Source organism: Guyanagaster necrorhizus, assembly GCF_019112545.1.
Source record: "Guyanagaster necrorhizus MCA 3950 unplaced genomic scaffold BT62scaffold_1, whole genome shotgun sequence".
Classification (NCBI taxonomy): domain Eukaryota; kingdom Fungi; phylum Basidiomycota; class Agaricomycetes; order Agaricales; family Physalacriaceae; genus Guyanagaster; species Guyanagaster necrorhizus.
In genome coordinates, this window is record NW_025064880.1 from 2,568,265 (window position 1) to 2,581,491 (window position 13,227).

General features: G+C 47.0%; 5 protein-coding genes across 5 annotated transcripts; 2 read left to right on the forward strand and 3 right to left on the reverse strand.

Annotated features, from left to right (window-relative positions):
- Nucleotides 1-1,102: 1,102 nt before the first annotated feature.
- On the reverse strand, nt 1,103-1,490 carry BT62DRAFT_1070862 (uncharacterized protein). Its single transcript, XM_043178699.1, has 3 exons — nt 1,447-1,490; nt 1,278-1,388; nt 1,103-1,220 (listed from the first exon to the last, which is right to left on the reverse strand). The coding sequence occupies exons 1-3, from the start codon at nt 1,460-1,462 to the stop codon at nt 1,123-1,125; spliced, it is 225 nt and encodes a 74-aa protein (XP_043046705.1). The 5' UTR covers nt 1,463-1,490; the 3' UTR covers nt 1,103-1,122.
- Nucleotides 1,491-2,093: 603 nt separating this feature from the next.
- BT62DRAFT_51434 (uncharacterized protein) lies at nt 2,094-2,476 on the reverse strand. Its single transcript, XM_043181223.1, has 2 exons — nt 2,221-2,476; nt 2,094-2,160 (listed from the first exon to the last, which is right to left on the reverse strand). Exons 1-2 carry the CDS (start codon nt 2,423-2,425, stop codon nt 2,141-2,143), a joined length of 225 nt encoding a protein of 74 aa, XP_043046706.1. The 5' UTR covers nt 2,426-2,476; the 3' UTR covers nt 2,094-2,140.
- A 3,224-nt stretch (nt 2,477-5,700) lies between these two features.
- On the forward strand, nt 5,701-8,053 carry BT62DRAFT_999255 (cytochrome P450; the record flags this gene model as incomplete). The annotated part of the gene is made up of 15 exons (XM_043190784.1): nt 5,701-5,833; nt 5,889-5,989; nt 6,040-6,175; nt 6,229-6,326; nt 6,377-6,470; nt 6,527-6,599; nt 6,651-6,883; nt 6,934-7,000; nt 7,053-7,239; nt 7,298-7,464; nt 7,518-7,619; nt 7,672-7,682; nt 7,738-7,762; nt 7,815-7,826; nt 7,876-8,053. The coding sequence occupies 15 exons, from the start codon at nt 5,701-5,703 to the stop codon at nt 8,051-8,053; spliced, it is 1,617 nt and encodes a 538-aa protein (XP_043046707.1).
- Nucleotides 8,054-8,829: 776 nt separating this feature from the next.
- Nucleotides 8,830-9,703, reverse strand: BT62DRAFT_915490 (uncharacterized protein; the record flags this gene model as incomplete). The annotated part of the gene is made up of 4 exons (XM_043183940.1): nt 8,830-9,120; nt 9,174-9,295; nt 9,347-9,472; nt 9,526-9,703. 4 exons carry the CDS (start codon nt 9,701-9,703, stop codon nt 8,830-8,832), a joined length of 717 nt encoding a protein of 238 aa, XP_043046708.1.
- A 1,395-nt stretch (nt 9,704-11,098) lies between these two features.
- BT62DRAFT_51766 (uncharacterized protein) lies at nt 11,099-12,100 on the forward strand. Its single transcript, XM_043181233.1, has 3 exons — nt 11,099-11,266; nt 11,331-11,539; nt 11,587-12,100. The coding sequence occupies exons 2-3, from the start codon at nt 11,375-11,377 to the stop codon at nt 11,947-11,949; spliced, it is 528 nt and encodes a 175-aa protein (XP_043046709.1). The 5' UTR covers nt 11,099-11,266; nt 11,331-11,374; the 3' UTR covers nt 11,950-12,100.
- Nucleotides 12,101-13,227: the final 1,127 nt, after the last annotated feature.

Consider the following 13,227-nt stretch of genomic DNA (forward strand, 5'->3'; position numbering starts at 1 on the left):
TAGGAGGGCTTAAGCTGTATCGGAGCATGTTAACGGGGGAATGGATTAGCCAGCCTATTGCCACAAAGTACAGTCCCATGCCTACAGCACATAGAACACCCCTGAAAGGGTCACAATTTAACTCGGAGATGCGAGCTTAAATAACATACCTTGATGGCGCGGTCCGCCGCCGGCCATACAGATAACCACTCATGTTTAGTAGCCAATTCTTAGTGTTAAGTTTAAACATAACTGCCAGCATCCTACCTGAAAGCATGATTGATTCACCCTTTCTCCAGGGAATTCTCGCCCTACCCCACTCTACGGTGAAAATAAATTAGACCTTTGAAGAAAATTTACTACTCAAATGCTTATGTGTTAGATGAGCCTACATTCGTAGTGGATGACAGAGCGACAAAAATGCGCTAACCGAGCCCAAACAAGGTAGCTGTAAGCAAGTGCTACAGTAATAGGTGATGGTTTCGAAATCTCAACTGGAACCATTATAAGGTGGCCGCGCTGGGAAACTTGTTCCAGCGGTCACTACGGGGGATAGACGACTGCTTCGAAGTCATGGTTTGACAGGGATTCTTCCGATGCTATTGATGGTGACGAGGCTTAGCAGTGCTCCTGCACAATCGAGATCGGTTCGCCAAGGCGTCAATTGTTCGGTCGAGGACTCAGTGACATAGCATACAGCTTTTAGAAAGGGCTGCTGCGGCTCAACAACATCTGGCGCAGAAGCTGACGAAAATTTCCCGGTGAAGGTTTTTTATCCGAGTTTGTTCTAAATCTGACGGCAAATGTCAATTTTTCATCTACCTCGATTTTCCTGTCAACAGGTTAAGTCCTCAAAGATCAAATATCATGTTACCAAGGTTCGACAGTGGCATTGGAATCTGGGTTTCCCTGAAAGCATGCGCTCAACGGGAAGAAATCTCTCATCATATTAATAGTATTTAAACAGTGATTTAGTATAGGGGTTAGGCCAGAGGTTCGTATAAAATTTCCGTTGGCATGTAACGAATCAGAGAATCAAAATGAGATACACGGATGTCAAATAAGATGGAAGTGTAAGTAATCAAGTCCGTGTTATGAATGCCCGTTGGGTCGGTGTATCCCACGTCGCGGAACCGAAGCAAATCAAGCGCGACCGAAATAAACAAGAGCATGGTACGAGGCCTCTTCCCTAGCGGTGCGAACGTCTCTTGCGCTTCCCTGACCGCAAGAGACATCATTGACTTGACAACATTTGTGTATTAGTGAATGTTCAATGACAGGCCACGAGGCGCACATACCGTACGCAGTTGAGGTCCACGTACCATTGTTCTGGGGACCAGTAAAGTTGTCGTCGAAACGTAAAGCCCATCCAGCCTGGATGCAGAGATTGTTCAAATCTGTGCGGTAGTCTAAGAGAGTGACATTTTAGTTTGACTGGATGGCGACATTGCTGAACGCTGAACTCACGTCTTCTGTCAGACATTTTTTGAGTCTATTGAGATGGGTGGATGGGTGGATTATGGATTGTTGCGTTAAACGGATGGTTCATCGTCTGTCTTTTATACCTTTCATATACATTGCAACTCGTGGTGAAACAACGTTGAAAGTAACCAAGACAAGTAGGGCGTTCCAAATCATGAGTTACAGATACAGCAAAAGATGAACACGAGGAGCAGGGAGACACTGTATGAGGGGGAGTAGGATCAAGAGCTGAGTTGACAGCAAAGAGTCTGAAACACTGCGGCAACTAACATTCATCAGAGCTTCCGGAGAAAGGCAGCTTGCAGGGCAAAGCGGTAGCAGGCTCAGGCTTCAAGTGAGTTGACCTTCCTCGTGGGGATACAGATACAAGAGGGTGCTCTTGCAATGACAGCCTTCCGGTGTACAAGATAACCTGTTGAATTTTCAAACAAGTGATTCGTTCGCATCCGAGGCACCGCGGGTTTGTGCTTAACGCAAGCCTTCATTTCTACACCAACCCTATCAGTGATTTAACAGGAAAGAAAACCATTCACTAAGATGTTGACATGACACGATACGTATCCTGCGAGAGGCCGGAAGAGAATATTCAGACAACGATCCATTGATATTCATAATTCCAAGAAGAAGCTATGTATTGATGGGCGTCGATCAGGATACGAGACTGGTTATGATAGCCGCTTCACCTGGTGGAGGCTATACCTGTAAAAATAAAACACATTAACAATTGACCGGACCATAATAGGTGCTGTCATTACTTGCCCGATGCGCGAAATGAAAAGAACAGCTGGAACAGCAGACGGGAGGAACAGAGAGGTTCCAACTCGGAGTACAAGTTGCAGAAAGATGCGGAGAAACCGGAGAGATGAATGTGGTGGTGAAAGTGCAACGGCACTAATAAGCGAAAAGACTGCAGTATGACATGGCCGACTAAGATACTTACGAGGAATGAGGATATAAGTAGCATGTTCAGTTACCACCTAAGAAATATGGATTCAAGAAAGCAGCTTAAAAAGTACAGGACAATTAATATGAGATTTTCGAATATCAAGACTGGTATGGAAAACTGCGCATGATGGAAAGAGGCTCAGGGAAAGTGAGAAGTGCTGCGATTGGCCGAGGAATAGTGACATAACGCAGGTGGTCGCGTATATCACCAGTCCTTCTCACGGTCTCTGCCATCTGCCAGACGCGCGACCGACAGTGTTCAATGCAACGGCCTTGAATTCCAGTATTCCAGGAGCGATTTCCGACTTTTTCTCCCCTGAGCGCAGCTCCTCCTAGACAATAAATGACGCAAGCATCTGGTCAATAAAGCACATCGCCTCCGATTCGACCACGAGGACGAGAGGACTGGTTCCCGTTGCCGGCTGAAGAAAGGCAACGGGCGTTTCGAGGTTATTCTCTGCATACAGCTGCGTAGAGATGGGTATCAGCTTGTACATGGAACCAGTAAGTACACTTACTGCTAAGCGATGGACGGCATGGAGCTTCCATAGGTATCGCCTGTATGCTGTCTCGATGACTCTGACCCGTCTGTATCGCAGATTAGAATTTAAACCAGAATTATTTTCAAAAAATACTGCGCGTTTTATCCGGTGATTGCTCCTCCTTTATCCATTTACTAATCTTAACGTTGTGTCCCCCATTCACGCTAGCTATCCTCACTTCATCCGCGAAGATCTCTTGTGTCCTAGCATCTATGGTATCTGTCCGTGCGGATGTTGTCGTCTGTTTCGTCTGGATGATGTATGCGGGCTGTGAGTTCTTCAGTAGGATCGCATTGACGACACTATTCTGGTCGAACTCGGTGGTGACGGATTTACGAGGGTCAATACGGAATCCATTGGATCTACGGTTTCAGGACGGATACTTATTATATCATTTCTATAAGCACTAAGGGAATCTTCGGATCCAGTGAGCACAGCTTGAAAACCACTCACATGAGCAACAAGCTAAGGCCATCATCCAGACTGGGCCCGCTATACTGTTCAAATGCGCACGCGCCTGAGTAAGAGAAAAATCCTTTGTTTTTGGCTAGCTGAATGTTCTAGGCGTTTTTTTAGGTTTCCGTATTCCCAGCACCCTCGCTGTCTGTACAGTTGTGCGAGGAAGGACCGTAGACGACGGCGCAGCGTAATCAAGAGAAACGAAATAGTCCAATGCAAGGGCAGCACAGGAATAGCGTTCGGCGAGTTTCAAATACTCTCGTACGACTTCGGACAGAACGCCTCGCTGTAGCAAGTGTGATTGGTTCCGTTCGACTTTAATGTCCGAGCTTGTTGTTTTGCTGTGCCATACCCGAAGTTTCGAAAACCAGAGAGTCTTGAGACGCGAAGAGATGCCTGACGGGCTGTACCTATAATTAAGCGTTGGTAAGCAGGTTCACAGCCGACCATTCTCCCGACTGATGTACTCCTCCGTGACCAGAGCCCCATTAATGTTCGGAGCTGAGGTTGTTAACTCTGCGTAATATGGGTACTCCAGTAAAGCTCCAGGCCATCACAACAATCCCAGTTCAATCTCAACGGAGCCAGTGTCACACCATACAGCTACTTATACATTCTGATTTTGTCGCGTCTTGGTCGGAGTGTGCGAAACGCAGTGCCACGCACAGAAAACTCGAGCCGAGTTCGAAACTGAGGAGATTCTTTCCACTTGAAGAGGTAAATATCACTCACTCCTGTATCTTCAAGTTACCAACGCTCACAAACTAATCGTCCGTGGGCCGCAAGCTCACCTGCATTACCCAGAAATATGAAGCCTTCATTTGCCAGTATAGAAGATGGACAGTAGAATTCCCAACTAAGATGACATGACTCTTCAAGTCGGGGAGAAGCTTCGCGAGCACATGAACTTGGTACGTATCCTTTTCATCTACATGAAATCTTGGCGTTCATCTAGTCCCAGTAATGCAGAAGTTTCCGGATGTCGTGTTGAGTCCGAAACTGGCCTACCACTGACAACGTCTTGGGAAGCGGCCCTAGGGAAAACAGTTTTCATTGGTCTATTTGGGCGAAGGTGCTCACGGAGATACAAAGAACCGCATATATATGGTTACCGTCATGTTCGTCGACGACAATAGTCTTGTTGAATGTCGGCTCGAGCAATATCACCGCCTCTCAAAAAAGACGGGCCGGCTCCAGTGAAGTGCGTCCCTGCAGCAGGGATTTCTTTGTTCCTGCCCAGTGCTCGACGTCTTTTTTACCGCTGGATATGACAATGTGTAATTCGAAGCAGAACTAGCCGGCGTCGATAATGTGAGAACTGAAGTGAGGTTGGCTTTTCTGCAAATATAATGATGCTGATCTTGATACAGGAATACTATAATACCCGGGAATTTGGTTTGCTGACGAATAGCCGAACAATGTATCGGGCCTCATAATTTTGATCTGCGTCATTTCCTTTCCGTTAGCGGTCACTTGCCGTACCTATTACATCACCGGTGAACAAAGACAATATACAATGCCATAAGCTCCCGGCCTTCGTGTCTCCAACCGCGGACACCTACTCTATACTCTCAATCGTGACGTTTTCAGGTGCCGTACAAGATTGATCCATTTTCCGTTTCCAATCGTGCGAATCCGGGGCATCTTATCGCAAGCGCACCACATCTATGGATAACATCTCTCTTTTTGAACCTCGGAGCCAATGAAACCGTCTCACCTCCATTGATTCTCCCTTGGGCCCGCGCTTCCGCGAAGTACATACTGGTAATTTCCTGTTAGCTGACATCAGAGTGCTGCAACTAGTGCCGATGACCGAAGGTTTGATGAGTGCCTCGCTTGATACAGCGTCATCGCATAGTTCACCTGATGTGCTATCCAGTGCTGAGACTCATGCAAATGGTCTTTCGAGATTGGCAGGAGACCCTGCAAACCGGGCAGTGGACTTCACCGAGTCTTATTTCCCCCTTGAAGAAACGGCCTTGATAATCACCTTCCCACAGCTTCAGTCAAATGTCTTGACGTCATTCGACGGGGCCGTCTCAGAATTATTCTTACACTCGATCAAATTCTTTATCGGTTATCGTCATGTGGGTAGGCTTATTTGATACGATGTACTGGGCAATTTCCTCAAGTAAACGGGTACTGCTGCTCGACGGGGCCGTTTCCAGAGGTTCTTACATGATCAAGTTCTTCATCGATCCTGTGAACTTTAAGGTAGGCTCAAACGGGTCCACGTATTTAAAGTCATTTTCAATGGTATCCTCTTAACAGTATCCTGCTCAAGTCTTGCGACATGCACCGTACTTCAAATTATCTCCTTCTTTCCGTGATTGTATACTTTCTCATCGCTGTTGCTTTACGCCTTCGGAAGCGTAGATCTGCCATTCGGAGGATTCGCGGACCCCCACGTCCTTCATTTCTATTAGGTTTGCTCAGCTTGACTCCGGCTTCCAATCTTTCATTCTGACCGCTGGATATCAGGTCATGAAGCACTTCTCCGTAATCGTGAACATGTTGGCGACTTGGAGATGGAATGGTATCAACAATATGGCGCTGTATATCGCACTGGCGGATGTTTCGGGGTCAGTGGCGCTTGTTTATCTTTCATTGATAATGCTGACACTCAAAGCAGCAAGATATTTTGTTCGTCGCTGACCCTAAGGCGTTGCAGTACATTTTCCATTCGTCCGGATACCGTTTTCCAAAGACAAGAGACATCCATCGTATCAATGAGGCTTTCGTGGGACCAGGCGTAGCCACTGTGGAGGGTATGCCGAAGAGTTCTTCATTGTGAATGTTCTTCGATTGATACGAGTCCTAGGTGACATCCACCGACGCCAGCGGAAAATTCTCGGTCCTGCTTTTGCAGCATCGCAGCTTCAACTTTTTTTGACTATCTTTCAAGAATCAGCCATGAAGGTACGTGGGTACACCGGCTTTCGTGATGTTGGCTTATTCGAATCCTCTAGCTTACAGAGAAGATCAACGAGCGTGTTGGGGACGCCAGAGTCCTCAACGTGTTGGAATGGACAAGCAAGGCTGCACTGGATATCATAGGCATCAGTACGCATTTATTTTGCACATGTGATTGTCACAGTAGTTTACTGCCTACTCGCCAGCCTCTTTCCGATATTACTTCAATTCGCTCAATGACGGGCAAACCGAGCTAACTGCAGCACTTAGAAATGTCTTGTACGTTTTAATCACTCTATTCATAATGGCTCGCAGACTCACCTTTCATAGTGGCGAAGCTCAGATGTGGCCGACGACATGGGAGCTTCTGTTTCCTGCACTCTGGCGCATCCTTCCCAAATGGCTGCTTTTACTGCTCGAGCAGCTGCCTAGCAGAGATACCGTGCGAATGAAGCGCTTTAGAGACACTGCGACTAAAGTATCCCGGCCTATCTTCGAGAAACAACTGACCGAAGTGGCCAATGATGCCAATCCAGCTGAGAAGGATGTCGTCAACGTTCTCGGTATGTGGGATGCATTACACTTATCGCACTCCTTTCTCATCTCGGACCAGCAATGTCTTATCTCTCCGACGATACGAAGAAGAAGATGAGCGACATAGAAATCGACTCCCAGCTAGCGTAAGCTGCTTCGACTTTTGTCCCTTTCGCTTAGCTGAATTGAGTTTGATAGGACGTTTGTTCTAGCGGGCCATGACACCACTGCCAACACGATGGCCTGGCTACTCTACGAACTGAGTCGTCATCCTGATGACCAAGCGAAGATACGTGAGGAGATTGCCATAGCGAAAGCGAACGCCCCGAGGTCGCTTACTTCGAGCGATTATGATTCAATGCCTTGGCTTAACGCTACTATTAAAGTGTGTCATTGTTCCACGATGTTTCGAGCTCTGATGGATGATGATTGGATCATTACAGGAAGTTCTGCGTTACCATCCTCTGGCGTATGGCCTCTTCCGTGAGTCGGCTCAGGATGATATCTTACCCCTGGCCGAACCTATCATCACTTCGAATGGTGACGCATGTTCAGAAATCCCTACTTCTAAGGGTCAGGTCATTTTCGCCTCTGTATATACCTATAACCGGTCCGTGGATTCTTATTCCATCAAGCGCGGCTTTTTGACTCGTTTTGTACTAGCCTTCCGTCTGTCTGGGGTGACGACGCCGCAGAGTGGAATCCTCGTCGATTCCTTGGAGATCGCGGAATCAAACAGGAATCTCTTGGTGTTTATGCAAATCTGTATGATCCTGTCTCTGTCATATACCAGCTTGCTAATTCCGACCATTGATAGGTTGACTTTCAGTAAGGACAATATACCCTTGTTTGAGTTTCTTCGTTGATTACCTCACAACTGCAGGTGCTGGTATTCGTGGGTGCCTTGGGTGAGTACTCGAAGCCTCGGAAACGGTGGATCAGATTTAACTCGATCAATAGGTGGCGATTCGCGTGAGTATGGAAGAACTTGTCAAATTCTCTGACCCTCACTGTCTTATAGCGTTATGGAGTTGCAATCGGTAGTCACAGAACTTCTCAGCAACTTTGAATTCAGCATTTCGAAGGGAGCACCGGAGTTGCAGCATGGTCCAGCGGGCTTCGTTTTAATCCCCATCGTTCCGGGAAAGGCGAAGGAGGGACCGCAGATCCCGCTGCTTGTTACCCCTCTCAAGAAGTAGGGAGGGTTGCTACAACGCGGGCACCAAGATGTGATGTATGTTTACAAGAATTACTACGTGATGAAAGTTGTACACTTGGCTAAATTCGAATGAAGCGCTTCTACTTAAGCCTTACCAACGAATGCAGATTGAGCATCCGACAAGAGGTTACATTTGATGTAATTGATCTAAGAGTGTTAAGCTGCTCTTCCAACTCCAGAAATCCATGAACACTCTTGGTAAACGGGCCAACCTTTTCATCCATATACCATCGGGAAATAACGTTCCTCGTCTTCATGCTGATTTTTTGAGAGGGGATCGTTTTCCGGACCGCTAAAGTCAACAGGTCACTCCTTTGAAAGCTCTTGGGCGCGTAACCCGTGATGGTATCCCGCAGCCGTCCTTACCTTTATCTTTTAGGTACGTCTGCCCATGCTTGAGGTTCTGCGAGTTGTGATGATGTCAACCAACATACAGTTGTGGTCATGATCAGCTGAGCTAGTCTCGTAAACCAGATGCGACGATCCGTATGAAGGATAATCGTTCAATGGATGTAGAAAAAAAATGAGGCAAAGGGTTTGAAAGGTGCAGATGGAATGCTGCTGAGAGATGTTATCTTTGTAATGAATACAGTGTTACACAGATCCAGTAAAGTTCAAGAAGCTCAGCAACTAAGTAATGGCGAATAGCAGGGATTGAAGTCTTATAGTATTATTTATTTATTATACTTGTACTTATCGTGGCGAAATATGAATAATGTAAAAGATTAGTAAGAAAACTCCGCTCTGGGCGCCCATTTACTCTAGCCCGTCATTAATGTACACTTTCAATTCATCGTCAGTAATCGAAACGTATCTTTCCTTGGCCCATTCCTGTATAGCCTCAAAGTTCCGGCACGTATGCACAACATCATCCCGCCGCCTCACAACCTGTGCTTGTTCATTCCACTGCCACGAGATGGGAGTGATATCTGCCGCACACATCAGCGCCTGGCGAACATGGCCCAAGCAGTGCGCGACGTGTAGTTTCCTGAGTGGAGAGTCGACGCCTGGATAGCGTTCCGGGTGCAGCGACATTCGTACCATGTCCTATTTTAGTAGAATTAGTTCGCGTGAAGACTCGGGAGCAGGATAGGATTTACCAGGCAGTGTAGCTGGTGGAACACGTCCAGTCCGCTCATATAATAGCCTTCTTCGTGAGGCATAGGATAAGTGCGATTGGTCATCTCCATCGCCTCTGATTTTGAGACTCGACTGACAGTGTCTGAGCATAGCATCAGATACGGGCTACATCCGACGACCACGAAGCACTTACATTGGTATAGTTCTGCCCAAGCTTGATCTACTTCGTCTGTGGGTACTTGTTCGTAGATGGGCATGTCCCAAGCAAAGCCAGGGTTGAATTTTACGGGATGGTACGAAGCGACATCTTGTGCTGGTGCTAAAACGTCGTGGTGAGAAACACTCCGAAGAATGGCGATATTCTGTACATACAGTATAGCTTCCAGTCACTCTTGCACTCGGGAAACTGGAAGTACCAGGTGTACAAAAATAGAGCATTGAGGATGGCCGAAACCCCAAGGAGAATAAGAGGAGACTTCGTCACCAGCGCTGTTGGCGAGGAAGAAGAGGAAGAAATTGACGTCGGGGGATAAGAGTATTTCATTGTCATTGTGACGGTATTGTCCCATCCATCGCGTCAACATTTATACTTGCAGAGGCGCTCAGGAACAGCGCCAAATGATACAAGCACTGGTACCGATGCACCGCTTTTCTCGCATCTGTTTTACAGATATTATCGGATGGTTGCCTAAATACAAAAAATAGGTCTTCAGCCGTCTGGGTCTTGAACGCTGCGACGAAACTCACAGACAATGAAACCAGTGATCCGTTTCCGAGTGCTATCAATTATCACTTCCTGGTGCACATTTCGCGCCAGCACCAAAGTACCTTGAATTGTCCAGCCACGAAGATGGGAGAATTATCCCGCGGTTCAAGATACGCAGTCGAATACCGATGGATGGTCCTCGTACAATGAGATCTGCGTGCGAAGAAGGTGGAAGATGAGTCATCGGCAGATAAGGCGTAAATCACCGTGGTCCATGACGTGATCAACGGTTATCCGCAGACAGGACAAGTTGAAGACAGCCATAGAAACGAGAGCATAGATACAAATGCTATGATAATCCCGAGAACATCTCCCCGTTTGCCGCAACATGATAATGGTGCCTGACTGTATAATGTGAGACGTTTCAAGTTCGTAACGTCGGAAAGACGATATTCGCGAGTAAATTGGCCGGTGATCCATATCCAATTATCAATGGAGATCATTAGCTCGAAAGGGACGGAGATTGTCTGTAATGACCTTCCTCAGATAATGAGACCGTTCGTAGGGACTTTGAGCGCACCGATAAATCACGATTATATACTGCGAGAATGGTAAAAAAGACCCCGTTGGGGACTGGCGCAATCTGGCCGAAAGTGCTAATCTGCTCCCTCGTGATTGTTGAACATCGCAGCTATCCTTGAGATGATATTCGATGGCATTGGACAGGTAGAGAGCGTAAAAAAACGATAGCCAATCGCGGATGGAGATGCCGAACATGCCGATTTATCACGCAACGCTTACGGCATCAGCACGTGGCCATGTCCTTCCCCCACTTCATTGTTCCCGAACGTACAACTGGCCACCGTCTGCCCTAATTTTTCTACTTCTTGATAGGCGCCCTTGATGGGCAGCGGTATGTGGTTCTAGAATTGCTCTACATGCGCTCGGCTGTATTTAACTAGTTCCTACAGAAGGCCACCATGGATGGATATACGTGATACGCAAACAGAACAACCTCCCAGACATCGACGGAAACCACAGCGCATTCTCTCCCAGCACCGGACGCCGAAGGCGCCGATAAGAAAAATCCTCAAAGCGAAACCCTGTCTGGGATGAAAGAGTCAGATGTCTCTTAGAGGAGTCGGTGTGTTCATTGCTTCTGATTTTTATTCTGTGATGTATTTAACTAGCGCTGCTGTTTCAGCAAGGGATTAAAAGGCGCCCTACTCATTGACCCTTTCCAGCAGGAGATATTGGAAAACGCTCGGTTTTGACGCACACCTCAACGACAGGGCGGATAAGGTACGGCGGTACGCTGTATGAGAAAAGGGGCGTCGATGGTGCGGTACGGGTATTGCCCATATACTGTATACGGATGTCGTATAAGAGGATGATGACCTAGGGCAGGTAAGCTTTGTGCTCAAACCGACGTATTTCATTAATTTGACACATTACATACTAAAATGAATAGGTGTCCTGGCAAATTTGGCCTACTCATAAAGGTCCCGTACAAATATGGCCGTAAAAATCGAATTCCGACCACCGACGGTACATGGGCCCGTGTATACAGTACCCGTATTCTACTATATGTACTGGTACTGTGGGCATCCCTACTCGATAGATTTCGACGCGGAAATGTTTGCTGGAGCTCGCGATATGATCGATATCCTGCTAGTTTTCGTGTGTCTTAGGTCTTTACTTCTTTCGTAATTTTGACGCCGTTATAGACCGGTCTTTTTTCTGCGGTACTTGTTCAAACATCGCAAAACACGCAGCCGGATTACAACCAGACCTCTGCACTACTTGAGTTCGCAAAGCTACTATGTCGAATGGATCGAAGCCCACTATCCTACTTTCTCTCTCTTATCCGTCCATTCTGCCCTTATAACGTTTCGTTAACGTTCCACGCCCGCTGCCCAAACCGCTTCCTGAACGACGCCCTGCTATGTCATCCGTGGCTTCACTCGCTTCGAAGCAAAGAGCACCTTCACAGACAGAGGCATCAAGGCTGGCGAGGAGACTATTCATTCGTGCTCGGGATCATGTCTATTGAGCGTGATCTTAAACACCTTGAAACCTCTTCCCAGTGAATGTAGTGCTATATTCGTGGCATCTCTTCAGCAGCAGACAGAACGTCTTGGACCTCTCGTGCCATCTCCTGTCGCAGAAACGGAGTTGGAACTCTACTTTTAGAGCATTGCAGCTTGTCGTTAAGCATCACGGCATACTTCAGCGTTTACGCTTGTATGACTCCCCGCCATACGCGATGGGTGGTGTGGGGTGATTAGGCGTCTCCTTCGATTGAATATTATAGCGAGGAGTCTTTCACTTGAGTGTTCCTTGAGCACGTTGAGGCGGTTGTTACGATTGGGGAGTTGTAGGGTATCTTTGGCTACCCCGGTGAAGAGGTGTCTATGATTATAGAGTGTGTACAGAGAAATGCCGGTTTGGCTGAGGAAATATAGGTGAGCACCGCCTGTTCGATCGCTGAAATTATGTGAAGACGCATACAGTGTCGATGGAGAATCTCTGTATGAACCGTATGTTATGAATACGCTCATCCTGTTTTAATGCCGATCGACAAAAAGGCTGACTCTTGCTGTAGATTAGTGTGCATCTCGAGTTCAGAAATACAGTTTTCCAGCGAGGTCATCAATCTAAACTGGGGCCGAGCCCGTCCTGATTGATTCGCTTGTAGCAAACAATGCTGAAACCTGTGTTGCTATCTTAGAAAGCAGCTAGGTACCACCGCAGTAGATGAAGAACATTCAGAACACCTGTAGCTGCCTTGTTCAGATGAAACGTTCCCCAGAATGATGTGGAGAGGCGATAAGTGCATGTGGCAAAGGCCTCAGGTTTCGCGATCGGTGTCACATAATATTTCGCATGTCTTATCAAGCTAATGCCTATTGGCAGATTACGGTATTCCTCGAAGCATGCACCTTCAGAATCATCACAACTCCCCTCCCGAAGAAGAGCAACGTAAAATGTTCCCTCTCAAGGTAGCATGACTTATTTTTGCCTCTCTTCCTCAGTCACCGCAGTCGGATCTATCACGACGGAACAACAAATAGTTCGCGCAGCGAGTTCTTTTCACAGCATGGAGTTATAGTTTTCACAAACTGTGATCTGTGAAAATAGTGGTCCAAGAAAAAAATATTAATCAGTACGTTTATGATTGATATATCTTCAGAAGGCCTTATTACTGCTATAGGAGGTGGGGAGAGGTGCGGAATTCCTATGATCGCAGCTGCCTTTTACTATTGATGGAGGATGGTAAATGTATTCTTGGAGTGTTACCACCCTCAATTGTTGCTCAGCCTCAAGGGATCTTTCCTTTGTCTGGCTCTGAACTAGTGCCCGTCTAA

Excerpts from the sequence above, each read along its gene's own strand:
- BT62DRAFT_1070862 (XM_043178699.1), bottom strand. Across the intron at positions 1,221-1,277 it reads GTGGACCTCAACTGCGTACG|TCAATGATGTCTCTTGCGGT; the intron begins GTATGTGCGCCT and ends AATGTTGTCAAG.
- BT62DRAFT_51434 (XM_043181223.1), bottom strand. The coding sequence starts at position 2,425 with ATGCTACTTATATCCTCATTCCTCGTAAGTATCTTAGTCGGCCATGTC. Across the intron at positions 2,161-2,220 it reads CTTTTCATTTCGCGCATCGG|GTATAGCCTCCACCAGGTGA; the intron begins GCAAGTAATGAC and ends TTATTTTTACAG.
- BT62DRAFT_51766 (XM_043181233.1), top strand. The coding sequence starts at position 11,375 with ATGGCCGTAAAAATCGAATTCCGACCACCGACGGTACATGGGCCCGTG. Across the intron at positions 11,540-11,586 it reads TCGATATCCTGCTAGTTTTC|ACCGGTCTTTTTTCTGCGGT; the intron begins GTGTGTCTTAGG and ends ACGCCGTTATAG.